At 40.6% G+C, this 17078-nt stretch overlaps 1 protein-coding gene across 1 annotated transcript; it reads left to right on the forward strand.

The window, feature by feature from the left end:
• Nucleotides 1–184: 184 nt before the first annotated feature.
• LOC141326446 (serine protease 46-like) lies at nt 185–1359 on the forward strand. Its single transcript, XM_073835196.1, has 3 exons — nt 185–419; nt 527–627; nt 765–1359. The coding sequence occupies exons 1-3, from the start codon at nt 236–238 to the stop codon at nt 1023–1025; spliced, it is 546 nt and encodes a 181-aa protein (XP_073691297.1). The 5' UTR covers nt 185–235; the 3' UTR covers nt 1026–1359.
• The last annotated feature ends 15719 nt before the right edge of the window (nt 1360–17078 follow it).

Below are 17078 nucleotides of genomic sequence, written 5' to 3' on the forward strand. Positions count from 1 at the left end.
TGACTTACTTCAATTATCCAAAGTGTGTAGGAACTTTGGTCTCTGACCAATTCGTCATGACCTCTGCGAGCTGCGTAGCCAGGTAATCAATTCAGGAAAGACTTTATTTTATATGAAATCAATTACCCAAAAAATGATGACTTGTGCCCTCACATTCAACTTCTTAATTTTTAGATTCATGGGTACAAATGGATTGTCAGTCACTCTCAATTATGCCCAATGGGGCTGCTTCAGCATGCCAGTGGCAGTTGATGTGACTAATGTCTTTTTTGGCGATATTTTCGGCAATGGTGTAGCACTCCTGAAACTGTCTCATCCATTTACAAACGCTGGCAATGTACCGGTTGACATGTATGGTTTAAGCTTTGGCCCTGGAACTCAGTGCTCAGTAATTAGTTGGAATAGGTTGGATTTTACATGTGAGTTTATATAATCACTTATTTAGACTTTTTTCCACCAGGAAATTCAAAGACACCCCAAGAATGATCCTTTTGTTTCTCTCCATTTGTTTTTCTTTCCTCTTAAGCTAATCTACCTTTTCAGGAATTCCAGACCACCATTGTAAACTGCGATCCTTCAAACAGCACACAGATCAACATCTGCACAGAACCTTTGGATGTTCAGCAGGTATCTGCAGAGTCCTTTTCAGTCCTTCGGACTTGTCGTTTGATTTTTCAGACTGAAACAGATTTAAGTTATTACATACTATGTCTAGTTGACTTGAATTAAGTTTGTAACAGTCTTTCTGACTCACTCTCATTCAGGATGATGATGGCAGTCCTCTGCTGTGTAGAGTGGACGACATGTGGGTTCAGACTGGTATATTGTCCATTCCCCCTGGCAGTCAGATCAACCCATCCTTCAACAGCACAGTCTTCATCCAGACCTCTCCCTTCACCTACTTCCTGACTAACACTATCCAGAGCGTCCCATCTATTCTGGATGGGGCGGAGTCCTTTTCGCCCCTCTCTCTCACCTACATCCTTCTGCTCTCTCTCCCAGCAATCCTCCAGGCCTTTTACTGAAGAGGCCATCTATTACTTAATCACTGAATAAACTATACATGCAGAACATTTTACAACGTATTACAGGCTCTTTGCTCTTTCTTTAGAAATATAGCTATATACATTTTCATTTAAGTAAAATAAAGTAATTAAGGTGGGATCATGACACTTTGTATATTCCAAGTAAAACAAAGTACATTATTTCTGTAACTCACACTCTCTAGTAAATGAACTCCAGAGTTAGATTACACCTACAAATGTACAATTTAAATAAATTTGTGCTTACGGAAATCTGTCAGCACGACTTTAAAGATGGGTGCCTGAGAAAACATTGTATCGTCCATAATAAAGCTGTTTATTGTCCTGAAACCTTGTTTATTGTCCTGATTCCTTCTGGAATTTCCTATGGGTTTTGAGAGACTGATGAGTATTATTATTTTATTAGTAAATCATTCATTATTTTATTTTTATTTTGTTTAGCCACTGTTTTTTTATACAGTATACTTAACACTTTTGAATTTCTAGGCTCTCATGAATAAAATCCCAAAAATATTAGTGTAAAAAAAAAAAAAAAAATCTGTGCAGTTTTTACTTAAAGGCAATAATAAACTAAATTATTCAAAATACACACATAAAAATAAAGCTTTAAGTTAGAACCAGAACACAAACTTGTTGTGAAATCTTTAATGATTTTTTATAAAATCCATACAAGCTGTCCATATTTAACAAGACAGATAAACAAATGGTATTAACATAAACATAAATTATTACATAAGTTATTAAAGAAGAATAAATAAATAATAATAATGAAATAAAAAAAATAAAGAAAGAAAGAAAAAAGAAATTACATAAATAAAACTAGGAACAAAAAATAAAAAAAAACAGTACAGCTATTGCAATACAGTACAATAGGATAGCCTTTCAACCTTTCCACACTAAATTCTGGATTCCCAAAGTTAATAGTCGTGTTTCTTTCACCCCAAGATAAATGAGAAAAGGGTCCCAAGATAAGAGGGCATCTCACATACAGCTTTCCAATCAGCTATCTGAATTTCCTCCCCAAGATCCTTCTCCCATAACTCCCTGGTTTTATCTGAGCTGTCTGTATTTGCATTTATCAATATTCTGTAAAACTGTTTAGACACTGACCGAGATGAAGTGAGTTTATTTATGTGCTCTTCCAGTGGGGATACACCAAAGCCACTCGAGTGCATCTTAAGACCTTTAGTTACAAAGCTGCGTATCTGATAGTATGTGAAGAAATCTTTTTTATTTAGGTTGTATTTTACAACGCTTTGCTCAAAGGTCATTAGCTGTTTGTTTTCCTCTACATCTCCTATGACACAAATCCCCTTTCCCTTCCAATGTATTAGTCCATCATTCATCCCTGGGGTAAAATCTGGATTATTATGCAGTGGTGTAAAAATAAGAATAATTTTGATATTGTTAGTAATAGGCTATTTGAAGATACTTAATACTTACGGGACTGAAGCAACATAGTTTATTATCCATAGATCTTTTTTTTTTTTTTTTTTTTTTTTTAGAAATCATTTGATAAGCAAATCTGATACAGGCTTTTGAGGAATGTTTCTCCGTTCATCTAGTATGAGCTCTATATTCTCATCATATGATCCATAAACAACCAGCCTAATGTATCAAATGACACTCAACAAAAACACACACACATACACATACACATACACATAAAAAGTCCTGATTTTTAATTTTTTGCATGTTTGTCACACTTTAATGTTTCAGATCATCAAACAAATTTAAATATTAATCAAAGATAACACAAGTAAACACAACATGCAGTTTTTGAATGAAGTTTTTTATTATGAAGGGAAAACAAAATCCAAACCCATATGGCCCTGTGTGAAAAAGTGTTTGCCCCCTAAACTTAACTGGTTGGGCCACCCTTAGCAGCAACAACTGCAATCAGGCGTTTGTGATAACTTGCAATGAGTCTGTTACAGCACTGTGCAGGAATTTTGGCCCACTCATCTTGGCAGAATTGTTGTAATTCAGCCACATTGGAGGGTTTTCGAGCATGAACCACCTTTTTAAGGTCATGCCACAGCATCTCAATAGTATTCAGGTCAGGACTTTGACTAGGCCACTCCAAAGTCTTCATTTTGTTTTTCTTCAGCCATTCAGAGGTGGATTTGCTGGTGTGTTTTGGATCATTGTCCTGTTGCAGGACTCAAGTTCGCTTCAGCTTGAGGTCATGAACAGATGACCAGACATTGTCCTTCAGGATTTGTTGGTAGACAGGAGAATTCATGGTTCCATTGATCACAGCAAGTCTTCCAGGTCCAGAAGCAGCAAAACAGCCCCAGACCATCACACTACCACCACCATATTTTACAGTTGGTTCTTTTTCTGAAATGCTGTGTTACTTTTACGCCAGATGTAATGGGCGCACCTTCCAAAAAGTTAAACTTTTGTTTCGTCAGTCCACAGAGTATTTTCCCAAAAGTCTTGGAGATCATCAAGATTAGTCCTGGAAAAACTGAGACGAGCCTTTATGTTCTTTTTGCTCAGCAGCGGTTTTCGTCTCTGCCGTGCAGGCCATTTTTGCCCAGTCTCTTTCTTACGGTGGAGCCATGAACACTGACCTTAACTGAGGCAAGAGAGGCCTGCAGTTCTTTAGATGTTGTTTTGGGGTCTTTTGTGACCTCTTGGATGAGTCGTCGCTGCGCTCTTGGGGTAATTTTGGTCAGCCGGCCACTCCTGGGAAGGTTCACCACTGTTCCGTGTTTTCGCCATTTGTGGATAATGGCTCTTACTGTGGTTCGCTGGAGTCCCAAAGCTTTAGAAATGGCTTTTGAACATTTTCCACTTTAGAACAATTCCTCTCAATTGCTTTCTTTCTCGTTTGTTCCTGAATTTCTTTGGATCTCAACATGATAGCTTTTGAGGATCTTTTGGTCTTTTTCACTTTTACACACCACTGTATATATATATATAGTCATAAAGTATCATAAAAAGTTCCATTTCAAAAAATGTTTCTATTATCTCATATGTCAGGCTGTATAGGGTTAAGCAAATACATACAACATCACATTTATACAAAAGGCAGAACATAAATGCCCCTCATTGAAAGTTAATATGCTGTCAAGTCTTGTAGAGAATCATAACCCTGTCGAAAAAACTAGCATGTGCAGGTTATATGTTTTCAAGCATGGCTGCTGGTTTGAGCTGGTTTAAGTCGTTAGCTAGTCATGAGCAAGTGCTATTGTTTAAATTTAAGATTAACTGGTTGAATCTTAAATTTAAGCAATAGCACTTGCTCATGACTAGCTAACGACTTAAACCATGACCAACTAAGGACCAAAATAAAAAAAGCTCATGACCAGCTTTAACCATCTCAAACCAGCAGCTGCTTCAAAACATACCTAACCAGCATATGCTGTTTTTTTAACAGGGAAGACAAGCTCATTTTGAACACTGTCAGAAAAAAAAAGGCAAAAATTGTACATTTAGGGGCTCGGCAACAGCTTGTCACTTTGGCAGTAGCCTTCTCTTCTTTACCCCTAAATGATGCATTTTAGTACCTTACAACAGTAAAATGTATCCTTGAGGTACTACTAACCTTTTAGTGGTAAGTTAGGTACAGAGCTGTCCCTTTAAGTGTACTGTGTCAATGACAAGCTGTTCAACCCTTAAAGACGCTTTTTTTTGCACATTGTTTTCTGACATTGCATAACAGAATGGCAGGCTTCAGTGAGAACATGATTTGTGTAGATTTTAAGCTGTAGGTCACAAGTTCTCAACTCTGGTGTAACAATTATCAGTCCACTGAGACGGCGAGATGTGATGAACCCAAGTGCAGTTTATTTACAAGTGTGTAATCCAACAATGACATAATCCATAGACAGACGAAGACGTGATAAGACTTGAAACAAGCAGACTTGACTTGACTTAACTTGACATAAACAGACTTGACTTGACTTGGCTTGAACAGACTTGGCTTGAACAGACTTGGCTTGAAACAGGCTTGAAACAGACAAACACTCACCAAACAGCAGAATTACACTTCAATACACCTTCAATACGCGACCAGGACCATTAAAACACAAGGGCTATTTATACTAGACAAGGAGGATCACATGATACAAACAAACCAATGAAAAACAAGGAACAAGACCATAGCAACCAATGACAACCAATCAGAACGTGACACATGAAACTAGGGAACCAATGACAGGAATACATGAGGGAAGGGAAGCAAGACACAACAGCATGAAAATGATTACATAATAAAAGACATGAAAACATGAACATGAAACAAAACCCCAAAACAAAACCAAAAACACCCGTTACATTTCCCCCCCTCTAAGGGCGGCTCCCGACGCCCAAAACAAAACCCTAAACTAAAAAGTCCAGGAGGGTGGTAGAGCAGGAGTGAAATAGGGGGCAGGATGGAGGGCCAGGTCCATGTAGGGGAACAGATTCAGAATCATGGCATGGAGCAAGAAACAATGGGCAAGACCAAGGGTACAGTGGTGGACCTGGGCAGTGGAGTAATGGAGGACCTAGACAATGAAGCAGTGGCAGACAGTGGGAAACTGGAGGACCTGGGCCGTGGAGCAGTGGCAGACTATGGAACAATGGAGGGCCTGGGGCATGGAGTAATGGCTGACAGTGAAGCATGGGAGGACCTGGGCCATGGAGCAGTGGCAGACAGTGAGACAGTGGAGGACCTGGGCCGTGCAGCAGTGGCAGACTCTGGAACAATGGAGGGCCTGGGGCATGGAGTTGTGGCAGACAGTGGAAACTTGGAGGATCTGGGCCGTGAAGCAGTGTCAGACAATGAAACAGTGGAGGGCCTGGACCGTGGAGTGATGGCAGACAGTGAAGCTCTGGAGGATCAGGGCCATGAAACAGTGGCAGACTATGGAGTAGTGGAAGCCATGGCGGGGCCGGCAGAGCAGGAAGCCATGGCGGGGCCGGCAGAGCAGGAAGCCATGGCGGGGCCAGCAGAGCAGGAAGCCTAGGCGGCGCAGGCAGAGCAGGAAGCCATGGCGGAGCCGGCAGAGCAGGAGGCCTTGGCGGTGCAGGCAGAGCGTGAAGCCTTGGCGGAGCAGGCAGAGCAGGAAGCCTTGGCGGTGCAGGCAGAGCAGGAAGCCTTGGCGGTGCAGGTAGAGCGTGAAGCCTTGGCGGAGCAGGCAGAGCAGGAAGCCTTGGCGGTGCAGGCAGAGCAGGAGGCCTTGGCGGTGCAGGCAGAGCAGGAAGACTAGGCGGCGCAGGCAGAGCAGGAAGCCATGGCGGAGCCGGCAGAGCAAGAAATCCCGCTATGGACGCCGCCTCGGTAAGAGGCATGGGCGCAGCGGGTTCGTGGACAGACGTGGCCTCTGGGACGCAGTGAGCAGCCCACACACTTAAAATGGCGATGGCCATCACAGGCAGCGCAGTGGATAGAGGGGGGCCCACCAGGCTAGTGGGTGTGTGGCTTGGGAGAGTTGGCTCTGCGTGGCTCGGAAGCGTCGGTTCCGCGGGTATGCCTGCAGCCCGTACCGACACTAAAGGAGGGTCCAGTATGCTGGCAATCAAGACCTGATGAGGCTTTGAAGGATAAATTGTGGCTTGGCATGGCTCTGGCGTGGCGGCCATCTTGGCCGGGGACTCTGGCGTGGCGGCCATCTTGACAACAGGCTTAGGGATGGCAGCTATCTTGGGTGCAGACTCTGGCATGGCAGCCATGATGGTTGAAGGCTCTGGAAGGGCAGTCATGACAGGTGTAGACTCTGGAGCGGCAGCCATCTTGTGAACAGGCTTTGGAATGGCGGCCATCTTGGGTGTAAACTTTGCGTGAGTAGGCCCTGGAGCGGCAGGCTTGGCGTGAGCAGGCCCTGGAGCGGCAGGCTTGGCGTGAGCAGGCCTTGGAATGGCAGGCTTGGCGTGAGCAGGCCCTGGAGCGGCAGACATGACGTGAGCAGGCCCTGGAGCGGCAGACATGACGTGAGCAGGCCCTGAAGCGGCAGACATGACGTGAGCAGGCCCTGAAGCGGCAGACATGACGTGAGCAGGCCCTGAAGCAGCAGACATGACGTGAGCAGGCCCTGAAGCAGCAGACATGACGTGAGCAGGCCCTGAAGCAGCAGACATGACGTGAGCAGGCCCTGAAGCAGCAGACATGACGTGAGCAGGCCCTGAAGCAGCAGACATGACGTGAGCAGGCCCTGAAGCAGCAGACATGACGTGAGCAGGCTTTGAGGCAGCAGACATGACGTGGGCTGGTTGTGGCTTGGCAGACATGACGTGAGCAATACCAGACATGACGGTGGGGACGTGAAAGCACTCTGATGGTGTGGGTACTGTGGGATTGTGGGGTTCTTCATCTACAACCCCTACAGTAAAATGTGAACCAGCCAGCAAAAGAGCATGATCAATATACTGTTCAAGAGTCCAGTGTATTTTTCCTCCAGGAAGCCATGAGCGAACGGGATCATTCAATCCCACTCTAAAAATGTCCTTGAGCGCCACGTCATTAAAACCCACTAAGTCACAAAGTCCACAAAAATCTTGAACATACTCCTCTATAGCCCGTTCTCCTTGTCGCAGGCAGAGGAGGCGTGAAACTGCTGGGTTCATAGTTGGCGGTCGCGTATTCTGTAACAATTATCAGTCCACTGAGACGGCGAGATGTGATGAACCCAAGTGCAGTTTATTTACAAGTGTGTAATCCAACAATGACATAATCCATAGACAGACGAAGACGTGATAAGACTTGAAACAAGCAGACTTGACTTGACTTAACTTGACATAAACAGACTTGACTTGACTTGGCTTGAACAGACTTGGCTTGAACAGACTTGGCTTGAAACAGGCTTGAAACAGACAAACACTCACCAAACAGCAGAATTACACTTCAATACACCTTCAATACGCGACCAGGACCATTAAAACACAAGGGCTATTTATACTAGACAAGGAGGATCACATGATACAAACAAACCAATGAAAAACAAGGAACAAGACCATAGCAACCAATGACAACCAATCAGAACGTGACACATGAAACTAGGGAACCAATGACAGGAATACATGAGGGAAGGGAAGCAAGACACAACAGCATGAAAATGATTACATAATAAAAGACATGAAAACATGAACATGAAACAAAACCCCAAAACAAAACCAAAAACACCCGTTACATCTGGTCCTTGAGGTTCACTTTTGGAGTTTAGCTTCGACCCTAATCAAACACACCTGAACAATCTAATGAAGGTCTGCAAGATTACTAGAAAGTTACTGGCAGGCAAGTTTGATCAAGGTAGTATAGCAACAGGATCTCAAAGGCCAAAGTTGAGATACTCTGCTGTCAGATCAGAAACATTCTGAGTTTGGTCTTTGTGGTCATATAATGTTAGCTGTATTAAACTATTCTTTACCTACCCCTGACAAGAATGAAGCTAATAGAATTACAATAAACGAAATAAATGAATGGTTCATCTCTCATCACCCGCTAACTTCAGTGCATGCATCAAACCGGTCTATCTGGCAGCAGAGAGAAACATGTTCAACCACAAAACATCAAGTCCCATGTCAGGGAGACAATTGATGAAAACTTGTGAACTGCTGAACTTGAGGAAGCCAAACCTGTTGGTTCATAACTGAAATACTTATGCTGAGGTGTGTTCAGTATCAAAAACTGAAACAAAGAATTTTTTTTTAATATTTTCTAAGCACGAAATGATCAGGATGAATAAAAGCATTGACAAATTTTGCATTGTGGTACAGTTATAACATGATCTCAGATCTCATCACGGATGAGCGATCTAGCAAAATCGATCCGTTTCTTCACCTTACATGCAATTTAGTAAATGAAAATATATATATATAATTACTTAATTTTAACAAAGAAACGGTCTATAGAGTGTTTTCATGACACATCATAAATTGGCCATATTGGCCACTGAACATAAATAGTGCCACTGAACTGAATGGAACTTGCAAATTTAGCTGATTATTGCTGCTGAAAATGGTCAATTATTGTCATGTATTAGGCTGTACTAATCGGTCAGACCAGGAAAAACATTTGGAGTACTATAGACTGCCAAGAGTTCTAACAAATCAAGGAGAAGACGCCTGTCTGAGGAACAAAAGGTGTTTGTGGTTGGCCAAACTGAACCAGGATTTCCAGGGCAAAAATCTTGACAACATTTGTGTTTGTTTTTATAATTTTCAGTCAGGTAGGTGAAAAATTACGGTAATATCCTAATTAATACTGCTCGTACGTATCTTTACCACCTATTAACTAACTTTTAATTGTTTTAACTTGAATTTAAGGTCTATATAGTAGGGCTTTAAATCACGCTCAGTTTCTTGTGCGTTACGTGTGAGCAAATAAGTTGCTCGCTGCTATTCACTTAACGGGGTGTAATTTGGATTTGTCTGTGCATGTTTTTGTTTACTTTTAAAGGTCTGGTGCAAATCTATTGCTGTGTCCCAATTCGCATACTATCCATCCTAAATAGTTTTCGAAAATAGAATTAGTATGTCCCAAATCGTAGTATGTTTAAAAAAGTATTCCAAAGTTTCCTGGATGGTCTACTACTTCACTTCAGAATTCGAAGTGCGGATCAATGCACACTCTAACGGCTAATATTGCCCACAACACATTGCGCGGTGAACGAGGATTCGATTAGAACTACAAACACGCATAAAAATGGTTATAAAACTACAAACATGGGGGATATGCGCGACCAACTTGCAGGTAGAGAAAGCGGTTTTAGTGATAAATAATGAATGTGTAACCTAATAAAAAAAATATTTATTTAATGTTATCCATGGTATATTTCATGTGCAGCAACATTATGAACTTTTATAATGATATGTTTGGTCATTAACTTTTAAATGCATCATTATGCATACAAGAGCAGAGTACTCGGCATAAAAGACATATATCGTATAAGAATGTGCCTCTTCATTTCTCTCTAACACGGTAGGAAATCAAATTAAACGAAATGTAGATGATATTAACTGACAGGGCAGTTTAAACAGTGACAGGATTCAGGTAACTAAGCAACAGAGCATCCGTTAAAGACGAAGTAGTATGTCCCAAAGCTTGCCTACTATTCTGCTACATACTCAAAAGTATGTACTTTTTCTTCACAAAAAGAGTACATACTTTAAGGGCATAGTATAAGTATGCGAATTGGGACGCAGTATATGTCCATTATTTGGCCATTGGCCAAGGCCCGCCCATAAGACCGTTTGATCGACATGTCAAACAACCAATCACAGTTCATTTTGTTCAGCGTCACGTTTCGGTGCGTGAAAACGCCCCCACAACAACAGACTGGCGTGCAACAAGTCAGTCATTAAAATAACCAGCATTGAAAGATAACGAAGAAGACGGAGAACAAGCAGTAAGTCAGTAATTTGTTTGCGAACGTCGCAAATGTGTATAACACCAATGGCGTCTGCATAACCACCTTTTAGCAAAACGCCGAGTAAATCAGTCTGCGCTTTGATTCCCGGTGGACCGAACATAAACGCGACACTCGCGTCTCCCGGAAATCTGGTCAAATTCAACTAATCAGACGCTGTTTCCCAATTTGCATACTATAAGTCCTAAATAGTATTCGAAAATAGAATTAGTATGTCCCAAATCGTAGTAAATAATCAATGTGTAACCTGATAAAAATATTTATTTAATGTTATCCGCGTTATATTTCAGGTGCAGCAACATTATGAACTTTTATAATGATAGGTTTGGTCATTAACGTTTAAATGCATCATTATGCAAACACAAGAGCAGAGTTCTCGGCATGAAAAACTTCTGAAAGAACGTGCCTCTTCATTTCTCTCTAATACGGTAGGAAATTAAATTAAACTAAATGTAGATAATAGGCGTTTCTCAATGTCAAGGAAGGATCCTCGGAAGCCAGAATTTCGAGGATGCTACGTCATCAACATCCGTCGAAGGACTGTTCCAATGTCGAGGATCCTCGGAATTTCAACCAAGGACTGCGTCCTTCGTTCGAAAAATATCCCATACACAGGAAAGGATGCATAAGTGTAGCCTTCGCGCTCTTCGCGCTCTAAAATCACCCACAATCCTATGCGCGCAGCTTTGCTATCTTGTTCAAAAATACAAATGTCGGACGTTAGCGGAGTCATGAAGGGAATCATTGTGCTCAATAGGGTAAAAATAGTGTAGTTGGGGAAATTAAAAAATAAACTTGTTTGTGAGATAGGACAAGTCTTTAACAAATAGTTGTTAAATTATAAATATTTTTAAATATCAAATATTATTACAATGGCTTGGTTGAATTCCGGTCTGTTATTTCTAGATAACAGACAACCGCGAAGTATACGGCACACGGTTGCCATGAAAAACAGAGCGTTGCTATGGACGCAGTTTTGTTCACTCAGGTAATATAATCGTTTTTAAATCAATAAACTCCTTTTTAATCATATTGATTTTTTGACTGTCAAGTGTGTTTAAACAGTGCAGGGTCAATTTGACGAAATGGATGTAATTATTTTTAAATGAATGATAAGAGCGGACCTTTCACTGAGGTAATGACGCAATAACGTGCACTTGCTAGCCTGTTCCATTTATGTGTTCTCCGAATGCTTAAGAGGAGCCTCGCCTAGCCTCTGAAGGAAGTGACTTGGAAGGACCAGTCCTGCCAAGGACGTATCCTTGACATTGAGAAACACCTAATGTTAACTGTGATGATTGACAGGGCAGTTTAAACAGTGACAGGATTCAGGTAACTAAGCAACAGAGCGTCCGTTAAAGAAGCAGTTACGACGAAGTAGTATGTCCCAAAGCTTGCCTACTTTGCTACATACTCAGAAGTATGTACTTTTTCTTCACAAAAAGAGTACATACTTTTAGGTCATAGTATAAGTAGGCGAATTGTGCCGCAGCAAGAGAGAAGGGTCTGGCTACCAGACCGTGGATGCGAGTGGAGCTCCACTCAAGAGCGGAAATACGGCACCTCCACTTCCGACGCATATTACGCCATATTGGTCCGGGCATGATGCGGTCGCCTTGATGGTCCGGGCAATATTTAAAGACATTGCATATTTAAAACTTATTGTTTATTCTTTCTTTTTGTATTGTTTATAGTAACATATACATGTACGTAATATTTACATTTTCTGTACATTTTATCGTTAAAACGTTTACCGTGGCAAATTATATATGTATATAATTATTTATTTTAGAAAGTAAACAGTAGATCTTTTAATATTTTTTATTGCACAATTAAATATTACAATAATGAAGATGTATCACAGGGCATAAGGACAGCATCACATACAGTTATGAGAGCTTCACAGAACAACAATATATTACACATATTGAAGGGGAAAGGGAAAAAAAAGAAAAAGACACCTCAAAGATGTTGTACAACTGAATTTTAAAAGTTTTAAAAGCCTTCAAGTTCAATGGTTTGGACACATTCTTAAAAGAGGCAAAAAAAGACTTTAAATCAGTAAAAACAGTAAATAAAACAGTAGATCTATAATATCACTGGACATTAAATGAGAAGTTAATTTATTAAACATCTTAATCAATTTGTATTTTAAACAAAATAACAACATGTACATATCACAGTAAAATAATGTTTTCCACAATGTTTTCCATCCATGTAACAGTTTTTTTTAACTATAACACAACACCTTTACAAAACACATGAACTTATTTCACACACACACACACACACACACACACACACACACACACACACACACACACACACACACACACACACACAAATACGGTACAAACCGTATTTTCTATGGCCCTACACCTACCCTACACCTAAACCTAGCCCTCACAGGAGATTGTGCACACTTTTACTTCCTCAAAAAAACTCATTGTGCATGATTTATAAGCCTGTTTCCTCATGGGGACCTGAGAAATGTCCCCACAAGGTCAAAATCTACTGGTATTCCTATCCTTGTGGGGACATTTGGTCCTCATAACGTGATGAATATCAGGTACACACACACACACACACACACACACACACACACACACACACACACACACACACACACAGCTTTTAATCCTCCCAACCTCCATCATCGGTGAAGCAATCCCAGCTACAGCCACGATAATCCTATGCCTGGAATTACGTGAAAACAAACTCCTCATATGCATTCTTAAAGTTCTACGTTACAATACATAGGCTACAGTGATGCGAGTTGATGCGGGTTGTCAATGTATAAACAACCTGAACCCGACCGACGTTTTCAACTAACCCGCCCGCAACTTGGACCGCAAAAAAAAAAAAAAAAATACAATAAAATAAATATTGTACCCGACCCGCTTCCTGACCCGCATGTTTACAGTTTTTTCTGATTGCTTAAGCACATTTTTTGTAACTATTGGCTATTTTTGCAAAACTCTACACACAAATAAGAAAACACAGCTAGATTAACTCTTCACACCTTCGTAAAAATGGTGTTTTCGTATCAAACAGTAAACACAAGCCATCATCTACTAAGCACACAATGTGCCAACTGTACACTGATGGTATGAATACAAAACACATCTGGCTTTTGCTTTCTCTGTGTACAGATGTCAATTTGAGGTCATACTTTTGTCATAGTGTCATGTAAACATACAAGGATCCAAACTTCAAGTATTGGTGTTTATTCACACTCATCAAAACCAAGACAAAGTCAGAACACAAAATAGTGTTAATGATAGCCATACATGTGTATAATTTTGCTAGGAGTGTGTTGGAAATTTGGTAATTGAGTGTAGCAGTAAGTTGTGTTTGAGTGAGTTCTGCAAAGTGTGTGTAACAAAATTGCAAACTGAGTGCAAAGCAGTGTTTGTGCTTTTAGTTTTGCAAACTCAGTGAGTGGTTTTGCTATACGTATTAATAGTTTTAGAAATTGTGCTACAAGAATCAAGATTAGCGCTTAAGCATTCAGAAAAAACTGTAATATTTGCGACTGACACCAGCGAGATGCTGGAGATGCGTTCACTATCAAACATCATTCGGCATTGATTAGGTAATTTTGTCAAAAGAAAAGTTCTTGATTACAAGAAAAATACAGATTGTTCTTGTTGTGATTTATTTTGTCTTTCCTTTATACAGATTTAAATAGTTTCGTTTTCGAAGTACTCTAAATTATGTCAGTGATTCTCCGATGTTCAATATGATCAATAATTATTTTATTTTGATCTACAGTGTAATAAAAGTTAAGAAAAAGATTAGCCTATAGCCCTAAATATATATAGACTAGAAGCTAATTCCTTTTTTCTCAACTTTTAACTTCTTCTAAAAATTATCAAGAATATTAAATCAACTTAATGGGCTTACAAATTTTCTTATACAAGCATAACGAATGCACTTCAAAACAAAGTTTTCATATATAAATTCAGGAATCACGAATATGACAAAATAATATTATTATATTTATATTAATTGTATAGCTATAATAGTTGTTTCCAATGAATAAGGAAATTATAGTGCCTTGAATTTATTAAGTAATTTTTAATTTCGTTTCACTCTCTAGAAATGTAAAGAAAAAATACCGTATTTACTTGGAATTCATTTTTAATCCCTGGTTTTAAACAAGCATATACAGGAGATAATTTATATATTATTGCTTGAATAAACGTTTAAAAATAAGCTGTCACAAAACTAACATTGAAATTTCACAAGTAGTTTTGTTGAGATAATAACCTCGTTATTGTAACTCGTAACTCGCTATTGTAGTGATGCTAAATTAATAGGCTGCAATAAAAAATAAAATTACCTGGTTTAAAGTGCGCGACGCCATTTTCATTTTACGGTGCGTTCACACTGGCACGTAGCGAGCGGGGCGAAGTGAGCGTTTTCAATTCATTCATATGGAAGTTGCGCGTAAACGGTCGCGTGGTGCATTTTGGGATTGAAAGCGGCGCGGAGAAAGCGTTGAGAGCAGCTAAGAGCATCAAAAGGTTGGGCATTCCTCAACTTTATGCAAATCTTGAGCGCAAAACGCTGGGCGACAACCAATCGCTGTGAGAAGTAGGCAAGGCAACTATGACGCGTGTTTCTGAAACTGGTGGATTACTGAGCTGAAATCACATAGTATTGAAAAATAAATGTACTTTGCATGTTTTCATTATATGCAAAAGTTTATTTAGTGAACCGTCATTAAAAAAGACAAATGAAGCGCAAACAGGGTGTAAACATTGTAAAACATTTCAGAGGCGTGCTCTGCTCTAAATTTGACACTGCCCAAAGCAGTGGCGTTGTGGCGTTGCCAGCGCCACTGAGCGTGGATTTGACGCTGTAGTGTGAACGCACCGTTAGGCCGCAATCACACCGAACGCGTTTTTGCAGTTGGAGACGCCTCTTTTGAATGGTTTTCTGTTGGCAGTGAGCGTTCTGCGCGCTGTTTATGCGCCCACGGTGCCTCGCGTTTTCGCCGCCTGCTGCGCCTCGCGTTTTTGCAGGAGCGCTCTGAGCGCCTGACGGTGCATTTTTTGCGCTCAGTGCCACTGGCAACGCTACAACGCCACTGCTTTGGGGTGTGTCAAATTTAGGGCAGAGCACACCTCTGAAAAACAATGTTCACACCCTATTTACGTCCCATTGTCTTCTTTTAATGGCGGTTCACAAACTAAACTAGCGTATACTAACAACATGCAAAGTACATTTACTTTTGCGTAACTTTTTCAATAATATGTAATTTCAGCTCAGTAATCCACCAGTTTCGGTAACACGCGTCATAATCTTCCCTTGCCTACTTCTCATAGCGATTGGTTGTCGCCCAGCGTTTTGCGCTCGAGATTTGCATAAAATTGAGGAATGCCCAACCTTTTGACGCTATCAGCTGCTCTGAACGCTTTCTCCGCGCCGCTTCCAATCCCAAAATGCACCACGCGACCGTTTACGCGCAACTTCCATATGAATGAATTGAAAACGCTCGCTTCGCCCCGCTCGCTACTTGTCAGTGTGAACGCACTGTTAGTGTACCATATCAAAGACTATAGAATACCAAAGACATGTCACTCGTGTAGTTTTGAATGGGGAAAAATGCAAAGTCATCATGGCCGCGAAGCTCCGCCTTCTTAGTGAAAGAGCCAATCGTTGATTAGTAAAGTTAGCGCGTCACTGCAGCTACCGTGAGAAGTTCCGGTTGCTATAGAAACAGTCGGCGCTCTAAGACGTGCGTTCAGTACTGCGCATGCGCACTGGCTCATCTAGTCGGAAAAATAAGCGTTTTTTAACGCTATTAATGCACAAGGAACTATATTTATGAGGCAGTTCTTGTTGGATTTCTTTGGAGATTTCAAATATGAAATTTAATCGTAAGTTTGGCAAACAGTTTTGGAGAATTTGATGTTTCCCCATTCAAAGAGATAGGAGCTGCACTTGTATGCCCGAGAGGCGTTTCAAAGATGGCCGCCGAGTGACATGACTTGTCTTAAAAGGACTTTGACCATATGCAACACCAACGTTCCATGGGCGTGACGTCTGAGGCTGAGACTGCCTTCATGTGATATGGGAAAGATGATGCTTTCCACTTGTGAAGTGGAAATTACCAGTGTGTCGTGTTCAGGTGCTTTTGTTGTCGTAGTGAAGAGAAACATGGCGGACTCGGAATTTGTCCTCACATGCTATTTGGGTAAAAGTTTTAAAACGGTTATAAATTCCCTAATGCATCTGCTACAGGAAGAAGAGGATGCATCAAAACGCAAACGATAAATGATAGGCTGTATATCTTATTGATCATGAATAGTATAGTTTTTTTAAAGACAATACTAACTAATGGTTCTGTTTTAGCTAGCCTATATAAGTTTTTATATAAGTATATATATTTTATATAGCCTATATAAGTTTTTTTAATTTTTAACATCATGCAATGTTTACCATTCAGTTGTCCGCCATGTTGAAAGGTCAAAGTTTATCCCATCTCGGCAACTCGGGTATCATAAAAAATGTCGAGCTTTCCAGTGGAAATTACAACGTGAGTGGGTGTTCATGTGCAATTTCGATGTCGGATTTTGGTATTTACCATAATTACGATAGCACATGAAGGCAGCATCACAATGATAAAGCAAAATTAATTTCAGCTTTACCTGACCGCAGTCTTTTC

Source organism: Garra rufa, chromosome 1 (genome assembly GCF_049309525.1).
Source record: "Garra rufa chromosome 1, GarRuf1.0, whole genome shotgun sequence".
NCBI classification, from domain to species: Eukaryota; Metazoa; Chordata; class Actinopteri; order Cypriniformes; family Cyprinidae; genus Garra; species Garra rufa.

Coding starts and splice junctions, on each gene's coding strand:
- LOC141326446 (XM_073835196.1), top strand. CDS start 236: ATGCCAGTGGCAGTTGATGTGACTAATGTCTTTTTTGGCGATATTTTC. Junction 420..526: donor GAATAGGTTGGATTTTACAT/GTGAGTTTATAT, acceptor TTTCCTCTTAAG/CTAATCTACCTTTTCAGGAA. Junction 628..764: donor AACCTTTGGATGTTCAGCAG/GTATCTGCAGAG, acceptor ACTCTCATTCAG/GATGATGATGGCAGTCCTCT.